Here is a 26341-nt window from a genome sequence, read left to right as displayed (position 1 = left end):
ATTGCTTCCTTAATACCTTTTTTACTTAGCTGTATCAAAGGTGCCTAGATGTTTGTAATCAGTTCATAATCTGTACCCCAATGATGGTCCTCTGCCTGTATTGCATACCTCAGTGAAGAGCATAACATAACCTCCAACCACTGAAAAAAGACTGATCCTACCAACCTCATTAAATTCATTAAAAATGTATTCTGTGAATTTATGATTGATCTACTTTCCCCAGTCAGTGTTAATGCACTTTAAAATGTTTACCTTTATTTATTAATCTTGTTAAATATTTTCAAACATCTGAGAAACAGGCATGACACAACCTTAAACTTTTGTTTATTTGTAATATTTTCATTATTGAGATGGTGAAAATGTAGGAAATATTGGCAAGGAATAAGGGTTTCTGCTGGTAAAATAATTTCCCTCTTTTTTCTTCTTTTAAGTTATTCATCTGCAACTACAAATGTTCAATAAAAAATGAACTGATCAGTGTATTGGGAAAACTGATCCGCTTATCTTCAAACATATCCATAACTAAATATGAGTATGCACTATGCCCCTTTAACACTGTATCTCTCTATCTATATATTTATCTACACACACTCTCACATACTCTCGTTATTCTGCAAGTCTATCAACATTTTGGCTAACTCCATATTAACAGTGATGGCTACTGCCCTTAAACAAAAATTTGATATAAGACATAAGTCCTGAAAGGAAGTGTAATTGTTAAGAGAGTATTTAGAAATGCATTGAATGAAAATGTTTTCTTTTTCCTGAGACACAATGTCTCAATAGAGTAATTTGAGAAATATTGTTTTAAAACAGAGGTTAGAGGTTTTACAGCATTTTACACTTTGTCAGTAGAATATCTGATAATATTATGAAGATTAAAAGTACTTTTTAAAGTAATCTATATAAGAAAAGGAGAATAGCTAAAAGACAGGAGGGATCTGGGTCATTCGAACTGCCCAAGTCAGGAATAATATTTAACAGAGAATGTCCTCAGCATACAAAGTCTTACCCAATGAAGTTTAATTCATTATATAGTTCTAGTTCTCTAAAACAAAGTGACTTAAAGATCAAGGAGTTCAAAAGCATTAAAATTAACACAAAATCCTGGTTGGAATTCACCAGTGGTAGCTAAGACACAAATTATCTTGAATTTAATAGTTTTTGCTTTCAGCTATATATCTCCTTGTGAACCAAGATTCCAAACTCCAACTGTCATTGGGTAATGACCCTCCAGCCATCCTAGATATATAAACAAAATGAATCAACACACCGAAAAATGAAAAATAATCAATACATTTTCATTAAAGTATTACAAATCTGTACATAAAGCCTAAAATTCATTGAATTTTATTTTACATACCACCAACAGGTAAACAAATAAACAGATATTTGAGAGTTCTAATTTAATGACATAGATACAACATAGGATTTGTGATGTCTTAAGTGAGTCTAATGAAAAAGACTCATTTCTGCATAGTGTGAGGACAAACTAAATTTTACTGGCATTACTAACAGAACCATTTCATAAATTAATATTGATTCTACAGAAATTCAGCCTGGATTCTGTGACATGGGCTTTTAAAGTGGCTTCTCCTTGTTACCATAGAGAAGAATACTTCACTTATCCTTCACTTATTAACTGCTGTCTAGCACTTGTTCTGGTACTATAAAAAGGTAAACTTGTGCTACTCAGAAGTGGGGTTTGCAAACAGATGCTAACAACAGACAGCTTGTTGCCAGTTCATTTTAAGAACAAATTTGAAAGTAAATTTTTAGAAATGTTTAAACAATCAGACAGAGTAATCTGTCTGTTGAATTTAATAATGAAATGACACTTAAAATATACATTTCATCTCTTCTGAAAATCAGTTTATTATATTTTACAAAGTACCAGGTGTAAGAACGGTGTTGCTCAGAGAACCATGAGGAGGCGACAAGCAGAAGAAATTTGAGGGAATTAGCAAGTGGGAAGGAAGCTGTGCCGCTAATGGCCCAACTCCGGGGTCCTAGGGAAGGAGGGGCTGTTTTATAGAGGGAAGAAAAAAGAAACTATTGAATTCAGTCGTTATCTCCCAGCTGTGAGTGTAGGGCTGATCAAGGCTAAATGGAGCTCAGGTTGATGTATCCCTATCATGGGAAACTCCCAGAGAGCTGCAGGCAGGCGGGGGGAGGGGGGATGGCATGGGAACCTAGGCTGTCAGTAGGTTATAACAAATTGGTAATTAAAAAACTAGCCTTTCACCACAGAGTTCAAGAAGCACTTGTTTAATGCTTCCCCATTCATCTGTCAATCTAACATATACTGAATAGTGTTCCATGTACTAGAAGTACGAAAGTGAACAAGACAGTACCCACTCTCATGATTTTTTACATTGTAGTGAGAATACAATCAACAGATAATATACAAATGAAAAAAATGTGATAGTTAATGAAAAAAAAACCATAAATAAAATGAAAACTAAAGTATGGTTAAAAAGATAAAATACTGTATGGTAAAAAGGATAGAGAATAAAAAGGGTGGTCAGGCAAGAACACCTCTCTGAAGAGCTGAGGTGTGAACATGAAGTGAGTGAATGAGCAATTGAGTATGTGACAGAACAGTGTTTTAGGTAGAGGGAATAAAAGCTGCAAATGTTATGAGGTAAATTGTTATAAGGAAGGCACATAAAAGAGCAAGGTGGTTGGTGTAGCTAAAGCACCAAAATAGGCGGAAGCAAGAGATGAGGCTGAGGAGAAAAATCAAGAGGTCACATTATAAGGGTTCTGCTAGAATTAAATAAGACCTGAGGATTAAATCTAAATGAGGTTAAGACCCACTAAAAAATTTGGGGTGGGTAATAGTTTGATTTACATTCTAAATAAATTATAGAATAGTAAAAGTAGAAAAAGAGACCAAATAGAACACCAAAAGAGAGGTAAAAATATTCTAACAAAAATTTGCAATGATGATTCCAAAGACCTTTTCCTTAAGTAATTCAGTAAAGCAAATGCTGGCTTGGACATAAATTGTAGCAATAGGTAGAGAGAAATGTTTAGATGTAAAATATATTTTGAAGGTGGTGCTAGAAGAATATAATAGATTATAATACAGAAAATTAGGGAAATAGAAAGCACAAGGGTAAATTACAATTTTGTGGTTATTACGTATCTAAATAGAAATGTCTAGTATATATAATATTTAGAAGTAATTATCAAAGATATTGGTATTTAGACCCCCCAAAATGGATGACATATCCATCCAATGGGTAACTATTTAGCCATTAGAAAAAAGTGGTATGATTTGTGAGCTGAAAAGAAAAGCCTGCCAAGATATTTCTTTATGAAAGAAAGCAAAATGCCTGCCAGTGTGTATTGTACGTGATTATTTATGCAAAGTAAGAAATGTTATTTATTTTTATGTGCCAGTCACTTTTCTAAACTCTTTACGTATTCATTTACACATCACAACTCTTATCAAGTGCGCACTATTACAATGATCATTTTTTACCTAAGAGAACACTGCAGCACAGATTGGCTAAGAGACTTGCAAGTTACACAGCCAGTAACTGGCAGACATAGAATTTGATTATAGACGATTATGCTGCATATTTAAGTTCTTAACCATTATAGCATACTGCCACTCAATGAATATGCATGTACTAATGTTTTCATAAAATATGAAAAGATATGTAAGAAACTGGCAACTGGTTGTCTTCAGGCAACAAAATTTGATACCTGAGAGCCATGAGTGTAAAAGTGATATTTCATGTCATTTTTTTTAATTTTAAATTTTAAATCACATGACTGTATTACCTTCCCACGATCATTATATTTTTTAAGTATATTTTATGATTATGTTGTTACAGTATCACAATTTTTCCCCCTTTGGTCCCCTTGCACAATATCCCACCCCCCTTAGTTCATGTCCATGAGTTTTGCATATAAGTTCTTTGGCTTCACCCTTTCCTATACTGTTCATAACTTTCCTTTGTCTGCTTTGTACCAACTAATTACACTTCTTAATCCCTGCACCATTTCCCCATTTGTCCCCCTTCCCCCCTCCCAGCTGATAACCAGCCAGGTGATCCCAATACCTATGATTCTGTTTCCATTCTAGTTTGCTTAGTTGGATTTTGTTTTTATTTTTTAGATTCAGTTGTTGATAGTTTTGAGTTTGTTGTCATTTAATGTTCATAATTTTGATCTTCTTTTTCTTAAATAAGTCCCTTTGACATTTCATATAATAATGGCTTGGTGATGATTAACTCTTCTACCTTTACCTTGTCTGGGAAGCACTTGCTCTGCCCTTCCATTCCAAATGATAGCTTTGCTGGATACAGTGATCTTGGTTGTAAGTCCTTGCTTTTCATCTCTTTGAATACTTCTTGCCAGTCCTTTCTTGCCTGCAAAGTTTGAGAAATCAGCTGAAAGTCTTATAGGCACCCCTTTGGCGGTAACTCCCTTCTCTCTTGGTGCTTTTAATAGTCTATCTTTAACCTTTCGCATTTTAATTATGATGTGTCTTGGTGTGGTCCTTTTTGGGTCTAGCTTGTTTGGGACTCTCTGTGCTTTATGGACTTGTATGTCTATTTCCTTAGCCAAATTTGGGAAGTTTTCTTTCATTATTTTCTCACATAAGTTTTCAATTTCTTGCTCTTCCTCTTCTCCTTCTGGCACCCCGTGGTTCAAATGCTGGCACGTTTCAAGTTGTATGAGAGGTTCCTAAGCCTCTCCCCTGTTTTTTCAATTCTCGTTTCCTCATTCTGTACTGGTTAACTGATTTTTCTTCCTTATGTCCCAAATCATTGATTTGAACCCCAATTTCCTTCCCTTCACCATTGGTTTTGTGTGGATTTTCCTCCGTTTTGCTTAGCATAGTCTTCACTTCTTCCCTTATGCGTTTGCGATACTTAAGGATGACTGTCAACTCTGTGAGCATCTTTATCACCAGTATTTTGAACTCTGTGTCTGTTAGGTTGGCTATCTCCTCGACACTTAGTTCTCCCACTGGAACCTTGATCTGTTCCCTCTTTTGGGCCATACTTCTCTGTCTCTTCATCTTCAAAAGCTCCTATGTTAGCCTCTGTGTCTTAGGTAGAGCTGTTGCTCCTGTTATGTTGTAAGGGGCGGAGCCTTAGGTATTCATCAGTACAGGGCAACTGGTTTTCACCACGTGTGGCACTGTATGTGGGGGAGGGGTTTGAAAGGGAACAATGTCACTTACTCAGCACTCGCCCCTTTTCCAGGCACTTCTCCCACTTCTGCATGGGACTGGTGCCTCTCTAGCTGTTGCCCTGGCAGTTGTTCCTAGGGTGGGTGGGCCTGTGGATGTTTTAGGACTGTGGGGGTCCTTTAAACAAGCGGACTCTGCTGAGAGACTGGCATTTTCTTCCTCTGCTACAACCCACACTGGTTTGCACAATCAGAAGCAATGAGGCTTTATTCTCCCTGGCGCTGGGACCATGAGCTGTACAGTCTGGTCTGGTTCTGGTAGTGCTCCTCAGGTGTCCCTCCTGACTTTTTAAAACATGGGACTGCGCTTTCCTCTGGCCTGCTGCTGCTGCCCTTGCTGCTGCCACCACACCAGGTCCTCTCCATCCTGGCTCCACCCCTCCTACTTGTCTGAATATCTTTATATCTTTGTTTGTTGGACTTTCACACAGGTCAATTTTCTGGAACTTCTGGTCTTCTCTAGTTTGAGGTAGCTGTATTCCTTCTTATTTGTGGAGGGAGATGCAGCTTGTCTGTCTAGGCCTCCATATTGGCCAGAAGTGCCCCCATCATCATTATATTTTAATGGACATAATACAACTATGAGATTGGTTTTCATTTTATTAACTGAGGAGTGAAATGAGGACAAAAGAAGTATGAAGTATGAAGATTCAGTCCTGAGACAAATCAGTATTTACAGTTTAGGTTTTTAAGATCCACATGGATGGTGTTGTATTCCAGAAAAGAAGTGATAAGGGTGCTTCAAGGAGTAAGGAGCTATGTATTTCAAATGAGAAGATAACTGGAAGTTGCCTGGTGATTTTGACAATAAGAAGGTAATTGCTTACTTCAACAAGAGAAGAGGCATGGAAGTGGTAGAGATAGAAACCTAATGATTGGAGTGTGTTCAAAGACAGTAAGAGGAGAGGGAGTGAGCAAAGAGAGTGTATAAAAGTAATTATTTGAGATTAATTGTAAAAAGAAAATGAGAGAAATGGAATTGTAGCTAGAGAGATATGAGGAAATAGGGGAGGGTGTGGTGGTCAGTCTTGTGTGTCAACTTGGCTAAGTAAGTATTTAATCAAGCACTAATCTAGGAGTTATATGAAGGTATGCTGTAGCTATGTTAACATTTAGTTGATTTTAAGTAGTTTACCCTAATAAAGTAGTGGACCTCATCCAATAAGCTGAATGCCTTAAGAGCAAAAGCTGAGTTTTCCGAGAGAAGCAATACCTGCCTTAAAACCGCACAACTCCTGCTTAAGTTTCTAGCCTGCTAGCCTGCTCTACAAGTTTCAAATTTGCCAGCTCCCACAATTTCATGAGCCAAATCATTGAAATAAATCTCCCTCTCCCCAAATATATATACATCTTTTGTGTGTTGTAAGTATATCTCCTATTGATTCTGTGTCACTACAGAGCCATGATACAGTGTTTCTAAAAGATAAGAGCTATCGTAGCATATTAGTATAATTATAAGAATTATTTAATAAAGGGGGGAAATTGAAGTGAGGAGAAAGAAAAAACAGCTTGGAGAGCAACATTCTTGAGGCGGTGAACAGGGATAAGATCCACTGCACAAGTGGCCTTAGACAAAGGGCACTGTGGTAAGAGACATGGATATATGGATATAGAGTATATGGATGCGGCTGCACCTAAACAGGTTTAAACTTTAATCAGCAAAGTGTGAAGAGAGGATAGATGTTATAGGTTTAAGATGTGAAATAATCTTATAAGAAAGTGGACATATCAACAGAATAGAATAGTGACTAGAACTTCTAGGCAGCATTAAAGGTCCACTTGTGAGAAAAATGTAAAACCAGCCATTATGATTACATGTTTTTCATCAGCTTCTTTCAGCTGCTCTGGTGCAGGTATGGAGCAGGTGATAATGAGTTTTGCCTAAAGGATATGATGGACAGAGAGAGGCGAGGATGTTAAGGGTACGAAGTAGGAGATGATTATAATAAACATGGATGACAGAATCTGAGCTGAGGTACTGAGACCATGAAGGGTATAAAGAACAATAAAAATATAGTATCAAAGGTTTTAAAGTCCCAGTAGAAGAAGAAAAACACTGCAACAAAAGAAAGTGGTTATCAGTAAATGGGATCGTTGAAATTGTATATTTTGATATTGACCCTTTTAATCAATATTTAACAATTTGCATTTATGTTTTTATAAACATAAAAATGAAAAACTGCAATTATTCTTAGTGATATCTACTACACATTGAAAACTATTACTATACACCCTAGATATATGTCTGTTAATACAACAAACTAAATTTGTAAGAAAAGTATTCCTCTTTGTTTTTCTGGAAAAAAAAGAGAACTAATTTAAACAGACAAAAGGCTTAAAAAAAACCTTCCACTTTCCAAATGATTAAGATCTAACCAATCCCTGTGTCTCTATTTATTTTTTATTAAAAGATTTTATTCATTTATTTTTAGAGAGGGGGAAGGTAAGGAGAAAGAAAGGGAGAGAAACATTGATTAGTTGCCTCTCACACACCCCCAACTGGGGACCTGGCCTGCAACCCAGGCATGTGCCTTGACTGGGAATCGAATTGGTGACCTTTTGGTTAATAGGTAGGCCCTCAATCCACTGAACTACACCAGCCAGGGCCCCATGTCTCTTTAAAACCCAATTATAATAATAAGTAAAAAAAGAATTTTCATCTTCAACTCATTCAGAAAACACCTGCAACACCAAATGACAATATATTAATATATGAATATGAAAAGCAGAAGAATGAGCAGAGAGCACACAAACCAAACCATCAAAAAGTATAACAATTATTTCTAAAAGGAAAAAAAAAAAGATTTTGCTCTGTAGAATCCAAAAGCATTCAGAAATTAGAAACACTACTAGTTTCCATTCAAGATAGAGTGAGATGAGGTCTGAAAACAGAAGTACAGTCCTCACTGGGTATCTTTGGGAGATTAGTCCAGGACACACACACACACACACACACACACACACACACACACTGTGCAGATAACAAAATCCATGGATGCTCAAGTCCCTTAAATAAAATGGTGTAGTATGTTCATATACCCTACACAAATCATCTTGTATACTTCAAATAATCTCTAGATTATTTACAAGACTTAATATAATGTATGCTGTATCAGTTGTTTAGGGAATAATGACACAACCAAAATAGGCTCTCACTACACAGTATAAGTCAGCAACAACTAAAAATTGTTTCTTTAAAAAATATTTTCCATCCAAGGTTGGTTGAATCTGTGAATACAGAACCTGTGATATGAAGGGCCAAATGTATTGTTTCAATTTTCATATATTAAGTAAATCCCTAAATCTCCACTCCAACCTAGGCAGTCAGGCTATTTCTCTATCACACACCCATCTCAGAATTGTAGGAGTTTATTCCTTGAAGAAAACAAACTAGAGATTTGGAATCATTGGACACAGAGCAGGGATATGTGTGAAGTACAAAGTGCCATGGGTCCTCTTTCATGCAGCCCAACACCCAAATGGTAGAAAGCAACCAAACTTAAGTAGATTAAAAGCTACTTCTGCTAAAAAAAAAAACAACTATTAACTCCCCAAGGGAAAATAATTATCAATACTAACAGTTTAGTCTACAATGAAAATGCTAGCTCACCAAAGGACCCTACAGTGACATTCACTAAAGAAGCCAGAGCTCCTGCCCTATCCTTTCAAACACAACACAACACAACACAATACAAAAACATCACTGACAATCAGCTTTAAGTGTTTCAGTGTCAGGAATGACTAGAGAGCCAAGGAACAAATATTTGAGAAAAGTTTCCAACATGAAAGACAGTGATAAAAGCAGAGAATCACAAGAGAAGAGGTCATAGTAGTGAGCAGAAAAAAATTTCAGAGTAATAATTAAAATTGTCAATGAGACAAGAAACATCCATGAAACAATGTTTTTTAAAAAGTCTTGTAGAATTAGAAAGAACTCCTAGAAAACTTAAAATAAGCCAATAAAATTAAGTTCAATAAAGCCGGGAAAATACAGGGAAAGTGAACAAAAAGGTAAAGAAATAGAAAATGGAAGTGAAATATGGAAACTCAAGACTGATTCAAGAGAGTAACATGCAAGCAACAGGTATTCATCAAAGAGTGCCAAGCATAATGAATGGGAAAATATATATACACATCAGGGTATCTCACCATATTTCAGAACACCAGGAACAAAGAGAAAAGTTTAAAAGCTTCTAAAGAAAAGAAACAGAATCAGACTCAGAGGCTGAAATAGTACTGGATTTCTCAACAATAATGGAAGCTAGAGAAAAGTACCAAAGTAAACATTCAACAATGACTTCTACATTAGGTGAGTCAATTAAACATGAGGCTACAGTATACTTTCTAGGCATGTAAAGTCTCAAATAATACTCCTCCAATGCCCTTTTTCTCAAAAAGTTATAAAAAATACACTACTCAAATAGGAGAGAATGAAAAACAACAAGCAAGCAAAAGATAGGGAATCCAACAAAGATAAAAAATCCAAACAATGGCAGGAAAATTAAATAACTTATAAAGGCTATCTAGATCTCAGAAAATGAGGCAGCCATATTAAACATAAATATAAAAATTAAAGAGCTGAAAGTAGGGACTTCCGGTCAAAATGGCAGCATAGGTAAACACGGCTCACCTCCTCGCACAATCACATCAAAATTACAACTAAATTACAGAACAATCATCACTAGCATCAGCAGAAATTGAGTTGAACGAAAGTCTGACACCTAGGGAATTAAAGAAACCACATCCATCCAGGCTGGTAGAAGGGGCGGAGACACAAAACATTCTGGTGCCACATCCATACGTGGTGGATAAAAAATCAGGAAGGATGAGTCCCAGCCACACAACAGGCCACCCAGCCCAGGGTCCAAGGGTCAAGAAAATAAGTCCCCATAACTTCTGGCTGCAAAAGCTAGCAGGTATTGAGTTGGTGGAAGAAAATTCCTGGAGTCCCTAGCAGTTCCTCTTTAAAAATCCACACATGGACTTACTGAGATTCACTCCCTCTGAACTCCAGCACTGGGGTAGCAGATAGAAAGGCACCAGTGGCATAAAGAAACTGAAGTATCTGGCATCAAGGTGAGAGCTGGGGACAGCTTTCTTCCAGAGAGAAAGGTGGGCAGAGGCCATTGTCCCTTTTCTGAACTCTCCCACCACAGAGCTACTGAGCCACCAGGTGGGTGCCATATCTGAGACTCCATCAACCTGGCTAACACTGTTTGCAATATCCTGGACACACGCTAGACTCCATCCCACCCATCTGAGCGAGTAACAGAGACTTTTCCATATCAATGGCTGGTCTTACCTTACATACAACTACTTCCTAAATCCTCTCAAACAAGCAACAGCCAGCCTCAGTGAGCCCCTACCCCCCTTGTTAAGTGGCCCCAGGCCTGGAACTAACAGCTTGGCTTGTCAGGGTAATTTCCAAGCCCAGCACAAGCAGCAGCCATCTCTGATTGCTTTATAGCTCATGCAGTGTGGCATCTGGCAGACTTCAAGTGTCGGCTGACCATGGCCTACACTACCTGGGAAACCCCAGAGCCTGCACACCCAGTGGACAGCTACAGATCACACTGAGCACCACCACCCTGCCCCTGCACAGCTGATCCTCCACGAATGGTGGAGGTTGGTGGTCAGTGGTCACAGACAGTCCTTCAAGCTGGTGGGCCTAGGTAAATCCCTCCACTTGACTTGCCAATAGCAATCAATGCTCAACTACAAGAGGAGGGTTTACTCAGCCCATACAAAGGGTGCACTTTGAGTACCCAGCTTGGGTGATAGGGGAGGCTGTGCCACTGGACCCTACAGGACACCTATTACATTAGGCTATGCTTTCCAAGTCAAGGAGTTATAGCAGTACTTCCTAGTCCACAGAAGCAAACACAGGGAGGCCGTCAAAACAAGGAGGCAAACATGGCCCAAATGAAAGAACAGATAAAAAATCCAGAAAAAGAACTAAACAAAAGGGACCCAAGCAATCTATCACATGCAGAGCTCAAAACACTGGTTATAAGGATGCTCAAGTAACTTAGCGAAAACCTCAACAGCATAAAAAAGATCCCATCAGAAACAAAGGATTCACTAATTGAAATAAAGTACAATTGATTGGGAAACAACAGTAGAGTGGATGAAGCCGGGAAGCAAATCAATGATTTGGAACATAAGGAAGCAAAAAACAACCAATCAGAACAATAAGAGAAAAAAAGAATACAAAAATATGAGGACAGTATAAATAGCCTCTGGGACAACTTGAAACATTTCAACATTCACGTCATAGGGGTATACCAAAAGGAGAAGAGAAGGAGTAAGAAATTGAAAATCTCTTTGAAAAGAAATGAAAACAAACAAAAAAACCCTTTCCTAATTTGGTGAAGGAAATAAATATGCAAGTTCAGGAATCACAGAGAGTCCCAAACAAGGTGGATGCAAAGAGGCCCACACCAAGACACAACATAATTAAAATGCCAAAGGTTAAAGATAAAAAAAGAATCTTAAAAGCAGCAAGAGAAAAGCAGGCAGTTACCTACAGAGGAGTTCTCTTAAGACTGTAAGCCTATATACCAAAAGAAACTTTGCAGTCTAGAAGGTATTGGTGAAAAATATTCAAAGTCAGGAAAGGTAGGAAACTTTGGCCAAGATTGGTCTACGCAGGTAGGATATCATTTAGAATCAAAGGGCAGATAAAAAGCTTTCCAGACAATAAAAAACGAAAGGAGTTAATCATCACCAAACCATTATTATATGAAATATTAAAGACACTTGTTTAAGAAAAAGATCAAAACTATGAATAATAAAATGGCAATAAATGCATATCTGTCAATAATTGAATCTAAAAAACAAACTAAGCAAATAAGTTGAACAGAGAGAATTGTGGATATGGAGAGCATTTTGATGGTTTCTAGATGGGAGGCAGATGTACAAATGGCTAGTTGCAGAATGGCCATGGGGATGTAAAGTACACTACAGAAAATGGAGTAACCAAAAAACTTATACACATGTTCCAGGGACATGAACAATGGTGTGGGGATTTCTTGAGGGAGTGTGAGTGCTGGGTGGAGGGGGCAAAGAGGGAAAAGTTAGGACAACAGTTATAGCATAATGAACGAAATATAATTTAAAGTATTAAAAACAAATTAAATACACATCACAACACTGATAACATCCTATTATTTGACTGAAAATTAAAAAATCCTCACAAATGTGCATATGAAGAAAAAACTTAAATACCAACATGTTATGGCAATTATGAGGTGGTACGATTATGGCTAATTTTTAAAACTTTATATTTATCATGACACTATTACACATGGCTCCATTAACCCCAACCCTACGCACTTCCACCCGGCCTTCATTCTCGTTTCCTCTAGACATCACCAAACTGTTGTCTGTGTCTATGAGTTATGCATATATTTCCTTTGGCTAATCCTTTCACCTTCTTTTTCCTCCCCTCTCCCCCAACAGCTATCAGTCTGTTCCATGTATGCATGTCTCTGTTTCTATTTTGTTTGACAGTTTATGTTGTTCGTTAGAATCCAAATATAAGTGAGATTATACGGTATTTGTCTTTCTCAGATTTTTACTTATGCATTTTTCTACTTTTCTGAATTCTCTATAATTTACAAAAACTAATACTCAAAAGAAAGCTAATTTTCATACCCGATGATAAAAAGTAAAAGATAAATATAAGAAAATAATAGTTCTTTAACTAGAAAAACTGTATTTTATGGGTACAGTTATAACACAGTGGCATTTGCAAATTTGGCAAATTATTGGCATAGGTCACATGAAAACTCCACTCCATATGTCTACTATATACAAACCCTAGCAAAGTTTTTTAAAAAGTGTTGTCTCTATAGGAGGGGTGAGGAAAAAGAAAGACCAAGTAAAGAAAAAATGTAATAGTGGAAGAACAAAGCAAGGAGAAGGCAAGATTCTAGAAAAATCTATTAAAAATAATTTTGTTGTGGTATCTAAAAATAAAATTCAAATATAGTCTAAAAATCAATACAGTGCTCTGTGAAGACTGCTTCGACAATAGCTACATTCCTGAAAAATTGTTAACACCCATTTAAATACTTGTGATTCACATAAAAAATAAATTCTAGGCTAAAAGTATCATATTAAACCATAAAATATAGAGAGAATAAGATATTATTTATTTTTACAGGATAACCATATATTTTAGTTAACCAGAAATATTCTGTCTGGTTAAGAGTTATAAAAGTCTCTTTGAATTTAATAAATACAGCTTGGGAACTGAGAGCCAAAAATAAAAGTTCTTGTTGTTAGTTTTCTTAATAGCAGTTTTTGATAGAAATTATTTAATTACTTGTTTATTTCTGATTTCCCATTTGTAATGTCTTTTATTATGAAAATAAAGTTGCTGTTTGATAAATTCTGAGTAAAAATCTGAATGAATGGGAACAGTGCAATGATGATTAGCTCTTTATGTCCTCACAGAATAATACCAGTAGCTGACTAAATGTCAAGCACTGGTCCACGCACTTCCAAATTCTTTTAATGCTGTAGCTATCATTACCTTCCTACTTTGCATATAATGAAAATGAAACCACCAGATAAGTTAAGGACTTGTCAAAATTACTCAACGAATAACAGACAAAGGAGGGAAACAGATCCAGACAGTCTGGTCCAGGATGCATTCTATCAGCTACTGTATTACATGGTTTTAACAACTGGAAGCCAAAAAAAAAAGTAATTTTACTAAGGCAGAATACTTTTCAGTCTATGCTTGGACAACAAAGCAATTCCATGTATCATATTTTTCCTCAGAAGTCCAGAGATGTTGACTTGGTAAAGGATGTTAATCGATAATGAATATTATGTCAATATAAAATCAACCATGTGTCAACATAGTACTGTTAAACAATCGTCGTCGGCAGCCGTCCGTCTCGAGAGACGATGGTGTAGCTTCTTAAGAGTCTATGCACCGCCGAGAATGGCAGTACAGTCCGACTCGGGAGTGACACGGTATCTGTCTCCTCCCGTGTTGAATCGACATCTTGCAATGACGCTGGAGTGTCCTCTCCAGTGAAGCTGAAGCTACAGAGCCTGGGCAGGGTGATATGGAGGGTCTGCTGTTGCCCATGCAGCAGACCCCCCCTCTCTTCGCAGCTGAAAGGTCCAAGGGAAAGACGGAGTCAATACAGCTTGGCTTCAGGTGCGCCGCAGGAGTTGCCGGTGTTGACTACAACGTCAAACCACCTTAGGGACTCCGGCTCCGGATTTTCTGTCAGGGTTTACTCCCTTAGCCTTTCCCCTGAAGAGGTATGCCGCAAGGCAGCGGAGGTTTTTTGGAGTCAGAGTTTTCCTTCTCTGATGTGCCCTGACTGGAAGATCGAACCAGCGACACTTAGCTCGCAGGCCAACGCTCAATCCACAACTTGTTAAACAATAAGATATAAAGAATAAGACTTCCGGCCAAGATGAAGGCATAGACATACATGGCGTCTCCCTCCACAACTAAAAAGGAATACAACTACCTCAAAACTAGAGACAACCAGAAGTTCCAGAAAATAGAGCTGCATGGAAGTCCAACAAACAAAAATATAAAGAAGAAATACTCATCCAAACAGGTAGGAGGGGTGGAGAGGACGTGGTGTGGTGGTGGCAACAGCGGCGGCAGTGGCAGGCCAGCAGAAAATGCAGTCACACGTTTTAAAAAGTAGGGAGGGACACCTGGGGAGGACTCCCAGAACCAGACCAGACCAGACCACACAGCTCACAGTTCCAGCGCCTGGGAAAATAAAACCTCATTGCTTCTGACTGTAAACCAGTAGGGGTTGGGGTGGAAGAAGAAACTGCCGGTCTCTCAGTACAGTCCACTTGTTTAAAGGGCGCTCATGATCCTAGTATGTCCACAGACCCACCCATTCTGGGAATGATGGCCAGGGCAACAGCTAGTGAGGCATCAGTCCCATACGGAAGTGGGAGAAGTGCCTGGAAAAGGGGCGAGTGCTGAGCAAGCGACATTGTTCACTCTCAGACCCCTCCCCCATATACAGTGCCACAACATGGTGAAACGGGTCGCCCCTGTACTGACAAATACCTAAGGTTCTGCCCCTAACAGCATAACAGGTGCAACAGCTTTACCTAAGACACATAGGCAAAAAAATACAAGAGTCTGTCAAGATAAGCAGACAGAGAAGTATGGCCCAAAAGAGGGAACGGATCAAGGTTCCGGTGGGAGAATTAAGCGTCGAGGAGATAGCCAATCTAACAGACTCAGAGTTCAAAATACTGGTGATAAAGATGCTCAGAAACTTGAAAAATATCCTTAAGTATGGCAAATGCACAAGGGAAGAAGTGAAAACTATGCTAAGTGAAACGGAGGAAAATCCACACAAAACCAACGGTGAAGGGAAGGAAACTGGGGTTCAAATCAATGATTTGGGACATAAGAAGAAAAAGACAGTCAACCAGTACAGAATGAGGAAACAAGAATTGAAGAAAATGAGGAGAGGTTTAGGAAGCTCTGCGGTAACTTTAAACATGCCAATATCTGAATCATCGTGGTGCCAGAAGGAGAAAAGGAAGAACAAGAAATTGAAACCTTATGTGAAAAAATAATGAAGAAAAAATTCCCAACGTTGGTGAAGGAACTAGACATACAAGTCCAGGAAGCACAGAGAGTCCCAAACAAGCTAGACTCAACAAGCACCACACCAAGACGCATCATAATTAAAATGCCAAAGGTTCAAAATAAAGAGAGAATCTGAAAAGCACCAAGAGAAAAGCAGAGAGTTACCTCCAAAGGGGTGCCTATAAGACTTTCAGCTTATTTTTCAAAAGAAACTTTGCAGGCAAAAAGGGACTGGCAAGAAGTATTCAAACTGATGAAAAGCAAGGACGTACAATCTAGATTACTGTATTCAGTAAAGCTATCATTTAGAATGGAAGGGCAGATCAAGTGCTTACCAGACAAGGTAAAACTAAAGGAGCTCATCATCACCAAGTCTTATTGTATGAAATGTTAGACTTAAGAATAAGAAGATCAAAACTATGAACATTAAAATAACAACAAACCCACAACTATCAACAACTGAATCTAAAAAGTAAAAACAAAATCCAACTAAGCAAACCAGAATAGAAACAGAATCATAGGTATGGGGATCATTTGGAGAGTAATCATCTGGGAGGGGGAAGGAGAAGAAATGGGGAAATGGTGCAGGGATTAAGAAGCATAATTGGTTGGTACAAAATAGACAGAGGGAAGTTAAGAATAATATAAGAAATGATGAAGCCAAAGAACTTATATGCACGATCCATGGACATGAACTAAGTGGGGTGGGATTGCTGGAGGCAAGGGGTTTACTGGGCAGAGGTGTGCAAAGGGAAGAAAACACTGGGACTACTGTTAACAACATAATCAATAAAATATACTTTAAACAAAAGATATAAAGAATAATGTTTACTTCCGCAAGAGTCGGAGAGTGACCTATGGTAAAGACTGGGCTCTTATATACTGAGTCTGCTTGACTATCATATGATGATCTTAATCACATTTTCTAATTTCTCCATAATTCATGTTAGAAAAAAATAGAATAGACTCAATCATTATGCCATTGTTAATGTAAGTTTTATATTCTTAATCTCGCTTTATTCAAATCAGCATTTTCACCTGAGATGTGAGGGGAAGCCAATATTTATTTATAACATCATAACAAATTATCGTTATAAATAGAAACAAATTAAAAAGTTACAGACAGTTACTTATCCTGAAATCTGCCATCTAACAAAAATATGAAGTCAACAACTTGTAAAGTACTGGTATACATTTTAAAAGCAAGTGCTTGAGAATAATATAATAATAAATATAAAAAATAAGATTCCTGGAGTAAATTTTTCTTCATAATACCAAACAACATGGTGGCAAACAAGAAAATCCTATCTATTTGATCTTGGGGAGAAAATAATATTTTCTCAGGAAAGTTCCCTCAAATTTAGAAAAGAAATTACCCCATCTCACATTGTAAATCCACCAAAATAATAACAACATGGTATTACTTATAAAAATTAAATACACAAACTATGTTCTAATATGTCCAACTGAGATAACTATTTAGAACAGAAATAAGACATTTAATTCTGAAGATTAATAATAAATGATAACTGTATTTGATAACTGTATTATAATGTGAACCTTCTTTATTAAGATGGGTCAAATATATATTAAAGTATGTTTATGAATTCCAGTTGACAGAAGAAAATAACAAAGTATTATATAAAATGTAATTGCTCATAATCTCTTTCAATTCAATGATAAAGAGAATTCCAAAATAAAGGAAAAAGCAGAGTTTATCTCCAATAAAAAAATAATACTACTTGTAACTGTGGAATAGATCGAAAGTACTACAAGATGGAAATGAAAAAAAAATTTTTTTAATAAAATTTTATTTAAGCCAAACAGAGGATACATCTGGAAGCAAGATCTTAACAGGTTGAGTAAAATGATGCCATGATGAAAATTTTTAATAAAAACGGGGTAAAAGTATACAATTAAATGCAATGCAGAAATACTGACAATAGGGACACATTATTTAATTGATAATAAGAAAATGGGATATTTGGAAAATAGGTTAAAAGTATGTACTACTGATAAAGACTACTGTGATGACATATGAATCTCTGGAACTCATTACATCTGTATCCCACAAAACAACTAACCTGATTGTCTCTTTTCTCAGCTAAGATATAATCAATTTATTCCCAAACCAATAATCATTTTTGGCTATAGCTGCCTTGTGACTATCCATGTACACAGTCTCTGAAGCAGAGGATTAAATGTTCCTGCCCATTTTATCTAGTCTCCAAGACTCATCTTGCAAAGTGCATAAAAATTATTATCTTTTAATCCAACCCTTGCACACATATACAATTAAAACACACACACACACACACAAGGGCAAAGATGAAAACAGAAAAATCCTTGAAGAGATGGGTAATTATTACCAACCCTGAAATTAAGTTCTCAGAAAGATCTCTGTGCTTTGTTAAAGGTTAGGTGACTGATATGTCTCACATTTTATAAAACTGAGCCTTGGAAGATATCATCAACACAGACACAGAGGGATTACAGTAATATTTTGAAGTAAATTTGAGAATGACTTGGAAAAAGGTTTTAGCTTCTGAAAAATCAGTATAAACATAATGATCTTCTTTCCTTGATATCTGATTTAGAAAAGTAATTTCAAATTTAAATAAGTTAATCATATAAAAATAGCACTTAAGTAAAACAAAATGTCATTTATCAAGCAGTTTTTGAAAAAGTTATTGTGATCACAGTTGTGGGAAGAAAAAGATAGAAAGGTATTAGAAGGATGTACTCAAATCAGAGCAAACAGAAAGAAAGTCACAATTAAAATATATTCAAGTATATATAAAGTTAGAATATGTATCTAATTAAGGGACAAATATAGAGAAAAACAATACAATAATAAAAGCCAATGAAAATGTGCTAATAGAAAGGAGAGCTGAAATGGACCATCATAAAGTAGGTGAAATACAGTAGTACTTCATTTACATGGCAGTGAAAAACAAATGCAAATGAATTAAAGTACATTTTACTGGAAATGAAACATTTTAAAAGAAAAAAACATTCTGGTCCTGTCTGGCATGGTTCAGTGGGTTGGGCATTGTCCTGCAAACAGAAAGGTTGCTGGTTCGATTCTCAGAGTACATGCCTGGGTTGCAGGCCAGGTCCCTGGTTGGGGGTGTGTGAGAGGCAACCGATTGAGGTTTCTCTCACAAATCAATGTTTCTCTCCCTATCTTTCTCATTCCCCTTTCTCTAAAAACAAATAAAATCTTAAAAAATAAAAATAAAAGTAAAAACTCTTCATATTTCTACAATATATTATTTATTCTCTTCTGTTCTTAAATAAGAGTATGTGGCGTGTATTTAATCTTTTATACAAAATGCACACAGCTTTCTGGATTAAAGAGATAACTTGTCCCTACAGAAGCTCTCTATCTTGATATTTGTAAATAATTTCTTTCATCCTCTTTATTGTTATGAAATATCATTTCACAGTTGTATCAGAGGAATACCATCTCATGTTTGCCCTCCATTCTTCATTTGTTGCTTCTCATTTTTCTTGGCTTTGGGAAACCAGGAAATTTTTTATGACAACAACTTTGGCTATTCAGAAGCAATTTCTATTTTGTGTTTGCTTACTTATAACCACTGAATTTAATATGCATCAGACAACCAGCTAAATGGACATTACTATACATAAAGAGAAGTAAAAAATATAAAGAAAAAAAAAAAACACCGAATGCAGAAAATACAAGTCATGAAATTAGAAAGAAAAGAATGTCATATTACTTTTTAATAATAAATAATATATACACAGTAACTTAAAAAAAAAATCCTAACCCAGAGATATGTTTATTGAGAGAGAGAGAGAGAGAGAGAGAGAGAGAAAGAGAGGGAGAGGTATCAACTGGTTCTTCCTTACGTTCGAACTGGAGATCGAACCCGCAAGCAACCTGGGCACGTTCCCTGATCAAGAACTGAACCCACAATCCTTTGATGCAAGGGATAATGCTCTAATCAGTTGAGCCTTAAAAAGATACACTAGGTAGAAGATCTCTCTTTCTTCCTAATAATGAGGAAGAGGATACTCTCAAAAGATAGACTAAACTATATTTGATGTTGGTTCTATACAGAAAAATTTCAACAATAAATTGTTTTTATTTTACCTATTAAAAAAAAGATAAAATTGGGTAAAAGATCTTCCCTTCCCAAGAATTAGCAAAAGGACAGCATCAAAATAAAGAATAAACTTTGTTTCATGTTTGTTTCCTATAGAAGTATAACTGAGAATAATGGACACTAACAGAATGAATGAACCATATTGAAAAGAAACAGAATTTAAAAAAAAAACATGACTCACAAAAAATGACAAAATATTAAATTAGCAGTTTGCAATAAGTAGTCACCAAGGTACCAGCATGACCATGAAAACTGTTAAACTCTGTGGGTTAGGCCATGCAATCTGTTTCAATAAACACTGTAAGAAGATTTTAATGAATGCTAAAGTTTGCAAACCAAGCTCTAATTATATTAGATAAATGAGAATCTAAATGCAAGATTAACTGCGATTAATTGAAACTAGATGTGATTTTTGTTATGGTAATATGTGAGATGAGTATAAACAAAGTTATTGCTACTAAAAGGAAAGTAATTTGGGAGTATTTAAATATGTGTATGTACAAACACACACAGACACACCACATATCATAGATGAAAAACAGTCATTTTAGGTAAGCACAGTTAAAGTAGCTGAAGCAAAATAGAACAACTGCTAAATTTAAAAAATTATCTTGTTATGAAAAAAAAGGGAACAAGAAAAAAATGTACTTGGTTGAATTTTCAAGATAATTCTAAGATGAAAGTAAAAGAAACTGTAAACTTTCAGTTCTTCAGATTATCTACAGTCTACATAAATGAACTCTTTTGAGAGACATTACATTCAGATACGCTTAGGTTATTATAGTACTAGAAATAGAAAGAATGCCAACTAGTTAGCAATTACCTATTACAATTAGATGAAATTGTTTCTAATATATAAACAAATATTTATACACTTATGAACAATAATAGTGAGTAATAGAACAATGTAACTAAGTAGAAAAAATACTATTATTTGGATTTACCAAATAATATGAACTACTGGACTCCTAAAGTTTCTTTGATTATAAAATAAGGAGGTAGAAAAATAAAACATGCAGAGATTTGTTAACATTTGTCAGAAATTTTCTTTCTCAAGGCTAGTTATCAAGTAGGCATACATTTTACCCATACAGATAACACAAACCATTCAGATGAACTTGGAGGGAGGGAAATGATATTATTCGGGATCACAGAAATTAATTTAAATTAATACTTAACTTAAATAAAGCTTAATTAGACTAGAAAACATTTAACAAAACTGAAAGAAAAGGAAATAAAATGTTGGTTACTCACCAGCAAGGGTGCTTGTATGCCTAAAAGCTCTGACCTGGGAGTCTGACAAACCAGTCAAAAGGGATATTACTGTGTCCATCATATACTCATCATAAATTATGCTATATTGACACTGTCGAATCAGGACTCCAATAAATTCACAAAAGTTTGAACGAAATTTTTTCCACTGAGGTCCAGGCATGGTAAGGGGATAATCACCACTGTCCTAAAAGGGATTAAAGAAAGCATTAAATATGAAATATCAGTTTGATCAAAGTCTTTTTTTTCTTTCCTACCTATACAGGGACCTTTTCTTCCAAGAAGATGTGGAAAGAAGTTGGAGATGACTTACATAGGTACATTGATGACTTTACCTTTTTTGTTTATTTTGATCTTCCATACCTAAATAATTTTTAATGTACTCAAAATTATTACTTAGATCCAGTATTTAATTCATTGTACTAAGCCATTCATTTAAAATAACAGTTCCATTTTGTTGTACTTGGGTCCTAGTTGAGATAATTTGAAGCAAAAAACAACATTAAAGAAGTTTAGACAGAAAACATATTTGCCATTGAGTTCAGATCAAACTAATCATGATACCTGTATCACACAGCATCTTTCAATCACTGTAAATAGAATTTTTAATAATTGAGAATTTCAAAAGTATAAGCATTTTATTAAGAAGTCTAAAACTAACCTTTTGCATGTGAAACTATAACCTTATTTTTTCCAATTTTACTATGAACTTTCCATTAACTATTTTACAGAGAGAATTGGTTAATTTTTCTAAGAAAAGATCTAATATATCAGACTGGGTCTTCTTGTTTAAAACACAAAGCTGACAGCTGAGCCCCACTATTTAGAGGTTTCCCAGTCAAGCCGAACACTTTTTGGTAGAGAAATGGAAATTCACAAGGTAGAGAATGAGAAATTCTGTAAACATGGTTATCTGAATGTTCAATTTGTGGCTGTTTGTCTTTTCTAGGTCAAATTGCTGCTAGGAAAATTGATTTTAAGTGAGGCTTTGAGCTCTGTTGGTACCCAAGAAAAGAGATCTAGTACCATACTTAGAACAGCAGAAGATTCCCAAGAGCAAGGAACAGAAAGCAGAGATTTGAAAGAGTTTGACAAATACCCCTAAAGACAGTTAAGCTGGTGTTCCAGGAATGTTATAGGGTTTACTAAATCCTAAAAATACCAACGAAGAACTGAAGCGGCTGGTTAAATCTTCCTCGCCCTTAAGACTGGGGATGTGGGGGAAGAGAGGAGAGGGTAGTAGAGTGGAGAGGTATCTCAGCAGGCTGCCTGCTGCTTCTATAACACAAAAGCACATTAGGGTAAGCTCCTCTTGCTTTCTATACTGTGAGATTCAGCCATTCAGTGTTCCACAACTACCAGACCTATGCTCCAAGAAGACTACAAGGAAAATAATCCATCTAAATAGGTTCAACAGCAAGCAAGATAAAAGGAAGGCAGAAAAATTAGCACACATGAAAACCAAAATAAAAAACTAAATACATTTCAAAAGACTCAAATGCAGCACAAAACAAAAATTTATAAACTTCTAGGGAACTACTGTTTTTTTTTCCTTTAGAAATTGAGCTATAGTTCACATATAACATTAGTTGCAGGTATACAAGATGATTTAATATTCCTATATATTGCAAAATGATCACCAGTATAAGCCTAGTTAATATCTGTCAACATACATAGTTACAATTTTTTTTGGTTTCCTTAAATGATAATTTTTAAGATCTACTCTTTGCAACTTTTAAATATGTGATACAGTATTAATAACTATAGTCACCATGCTGTACATTACATCCTCTCTGGCAACCACTAATCAATACTCTTTATCTATGAGCTTGGTGCTTTTTCATTTTGTTTTGATTTCCCATGTACCTGAGATCATACAGTATTTGTCTTTCTATGTCTGACTTATTTCACACAGCATAATGCCCTTAAGGTCCATCCCAGTTGTAGCAAATGGCAAGATTTTTTTTTTTTATGACTGAATAACATTCCATTGTGTGTGTGTACACATGCACACACACTTAGGCTGTCCATATATGGAAATGAATATATCTCAAATATTTTATTTCTTAATTAAACAATTTAGCTAATTAACTGAAAGAAAGATTGTCACTAACAGTAGATACATTAGTAGCCTGGAAAATAATGTGCAAGAAATAACCTGAGGAAAAAGGTGTAATTTGCTAGATGGTATTTCTGGAAAAGCCTTTTAAAATGGACAGACTAGGCTAGTTTGATCTCTTCAACGCTTTTTCTCTTCCTATTTCACTGATCTGGAACTCATATGTGGTGCTGAATGTTCAACAGCCATTTTGCAGTCTTCACAAGTATGAAGATAAAGAATGGTAAAGAGAAAGATGGAAAAAGTCTAGGTCTTTGCTCTGCTGAGGTGGAACCAACCATATACTGTCTATCCTTACATGTATTTTCTTGAGACAAACTCCTGTGAATTCAAGTCATTGTTGGCCAGATTTTCTGTTAAGTCACAGAAATGCTCCCTCCCGTTATGGTAGAATTACATGAGCAGTGGAGAAAGATGAATTATTCAGTGAATGATTTTTGTACATCAGGAAAGACAAGATATGTATTGCATCTTACACTAAAATAAATTCCTAATGAATGAAAACATTTTAAAATATTCAACCAAAAAAGAAATAGCAGAAAACATGGGAGCATATTCTTAGAGTAGGAAAGTTTTCCTAAATAGAACATAAAAGCCAGAAGTTATAAAAGACCAACAAAAAAGTAATTTCTGTATTACAGAGAGTATTTCTCTTACTGTGCAGGCCTGAAAAGAGATGATCTTCAACTGTTGGAAAAACTAACAAGCCCAGCTCAATTTTCTTCTTTGCTACAAATCTGAAGCCTTAATCTGATCGGAGGTCAGCAAACGGAGTCACTACCACAGCACAGGCAAAGAACCCCTGCAGCTAGGAGAAGGATAGAATTTAAAAATCCTCTACTTGGGGAAAAAAAAGACAAAACCTTTAACAATACCAAAGGGGTATCTGCTAGCACTGGGAGGACAGGAAATGTGGTCCCATCTTTGTCCAACCACAGACAAGGAGGAGTTCAGCTGCTACAAAAAGGAGGAATAGGGCTGAGAAAGTCCCCCAACGGCTCCAGCAAACACGGCATGCTTAAGGCTTAGGCAAGACGAGGACAACAGAAAGTCCACACACGTCCTCATCATAGTACCAGGAAACGAAAACACCAGTTCACCACCAAAAAGAGTATAGAGCATAGAGAGCTGAAAGCACACCACGAACACTGAGAAAAAAATCCTCTGGTATCATACACACAAGGCAACAAGCACACACCACTAGAGAAATCTGAACTCTGTGATACATTAAAGATAATGAACATATATCTAGCTCAAGTTCTAACTAGACTGACAATGCATACCTTTGTAATTTTTGTATCATGTACAAATATTGTTAAGTGCAAAAACATTTTGGAAAAATAAAGGATAGTCTCTTATATCCACTTCAAAAGGCAGTTTCTTGCTTCAATGTTAGTTATCATTTTCTCCTTGTTACACACACTTATATATGTCATGTAAAAAAAACTATCCAACCCTCCTCTTCTTGGTGGGGGTCGGGCATGCAGTCCCGGTCCCCGTAATGTAGGGAGGCAGAGGGAAAGGGCTCCGATCCCCTCGGCGTCATGTCTTTGGTGCTGACGGTTTCCAGTCCGCCGGTTCTATCCTCAAGCGCCGGGACACAAGTAAAAAAAAATAAAAAATAAAAAAAAACTATCCAGTTAATGACAAAGAGTAGATATTGAAAACTAGCTCCCTTCACAAATTATTAATGTCTCTTTTTCCAGGAAAGCTAAGCAAACAAAATAATATAAAATAAAAATACTCAAGTAGCCTAAATGTCTTATCCATAACTAATATTTAAGTTCTTTGAGGGCAATCTTATTATGAGGTTTTGCACAAGAAATGCATTGTACTGAATAAACTAATAAAAAATAAATCATATCAAACAGGTAAAGAAAGGCTGAAAGAAGCTTACAGTAGCAAAAATATCAGGCAAAAGTTTGTAAGAAAAAGATAATATAGAGAAAACCAAACAGTCTATAAGAAAACAATCCCTCCAAACATGTTTAGGCAAGTACAAGGGGAGAAATCTCCATGTAGCAAAATGTAATATAACTAACATTTATATGATATGTACTTTTCACATATATAATCTTATAGTATCCATATACTGTGGTGACTATTGGTATCTACAAAAATGAAAGAAATAAAATCTTAATACAATAACTTGTCCTAGATCTCAGAGCTACAAAATTCTAGTTCTGGGAATATAAAGTTCATGTATTCTCTACTCAATAACAAAACTTAACTTGGTTCACTAAAGGAACCTAGGAAGATTGAAGAACTGCTCTTCCAAGAACAGAAGACTGGGGCTCTGATCCTAAACAGAGACAAGCAGCTAATGAAAGTCTATTTTACAAGTTTGTGAACACTGATGGGGGAGCATGAAAGGAAAAAGGGTGCCAAGCTTCAGAGACAAGATCCAGTAACAAAAACTAGATTTACAGCCTGACTGGGATGAAAACAATTTTATGAGAGAGGTCCAGTGCAAGGCAGAGCTCATGCAGATAGCAGAGGTAGAAAGCTAACTGCCTAATCCCAAAGCATTTAAATTTTCTAGCAGCCGAGAATGATTTATATTGGATTGGCCAAAAAGCCCATTTAGTTTTTTTGTAAAATAAAAGATACATTTTTCATTTTCACCAATAACTTTATTAATTTGGATATTTTGAGTTTGTCGGCTATCTCCTGCGTGCTAGAAAGCTGATTGTTCTCAATGTCTCAATTTGATTGCTATCAACTTCAACTGGTCTAACCAACTGTGGAGAATCTCAGTGAGAAATCTCCAGTACAAAAACTTCACAAACCACTTTTGACATGTTCAATCAGTCACAGCACCTTCTCCAAACACTGTACAAATCTTTTGTGTTTCAGTTGTCTTTTTACCTTCCCTGAAATAATAAAGCATAATATGCCAAAAATGTTGCATATTTCTTCCATCTTCAATATTAAAATGGTTATACAAAAATTCACCAATTTTGATTTTTTAAAAAAATGCATGCTGATACGACAGCTGTCATG

General features: G+C 36.0%; 1 protein-coding gene and 1 non-coding gene across 4 annotated transcripts in view; one reads left to right on the top strand and one right to left on the bottom strand.

Moving 5' to 3' along the window:
* The window catches only part of STAG1 (STAG1 cohesin complex component), a 382246-nt gene that overhangs the window by 140304 nt on the left and 215601 nt on the right, over positions 1 to 26341 (bottom strand). For all 3 annotated transcript variants that reach the window (XM_090284291.1, XM_090284293.1, XM_090284292.1), the window contains exon 7: positions 21202 to 21406. In XM_090284291.1, coding sequence (XP_090140417.1) covers positions 21202 to 21406 — 205 coding nt within the window. The remainder of the gene's footprint in view (positions 1 to 21201; positions 21407 to 26341) is intronic.
* Positions 24794 to 24942, top strand: LOC150005065 (small nucleolar RNA SNORA57). Its single transcript, XR_016512517.1, has one exon. It is a non-coding gene; the product is annotated as a small nucleolar RNA SNORA57 (small nucleolar RNA).

Source organism: Furipterus horrens, unplaced genomic scaffold (genome assembly GCF_987537825.1).
Source record: "Furipterus horrens unplaced genomic scaffold, mFurHor1.1.pri manual_scaffold_7, whole genome shotgun sequence".
NCBI classification, from domain to species: Eukaryota; Metazoa; Chordata; class Mammalia; order Chiroptera; family Furipteridae; genus Furipterus; species Furipterus horrens.
The sequence above is the reverse complement of the archived record's forward strand: the minus strand, read 5'-3'. Positions and strand labels throughout refer to the sequence as shown.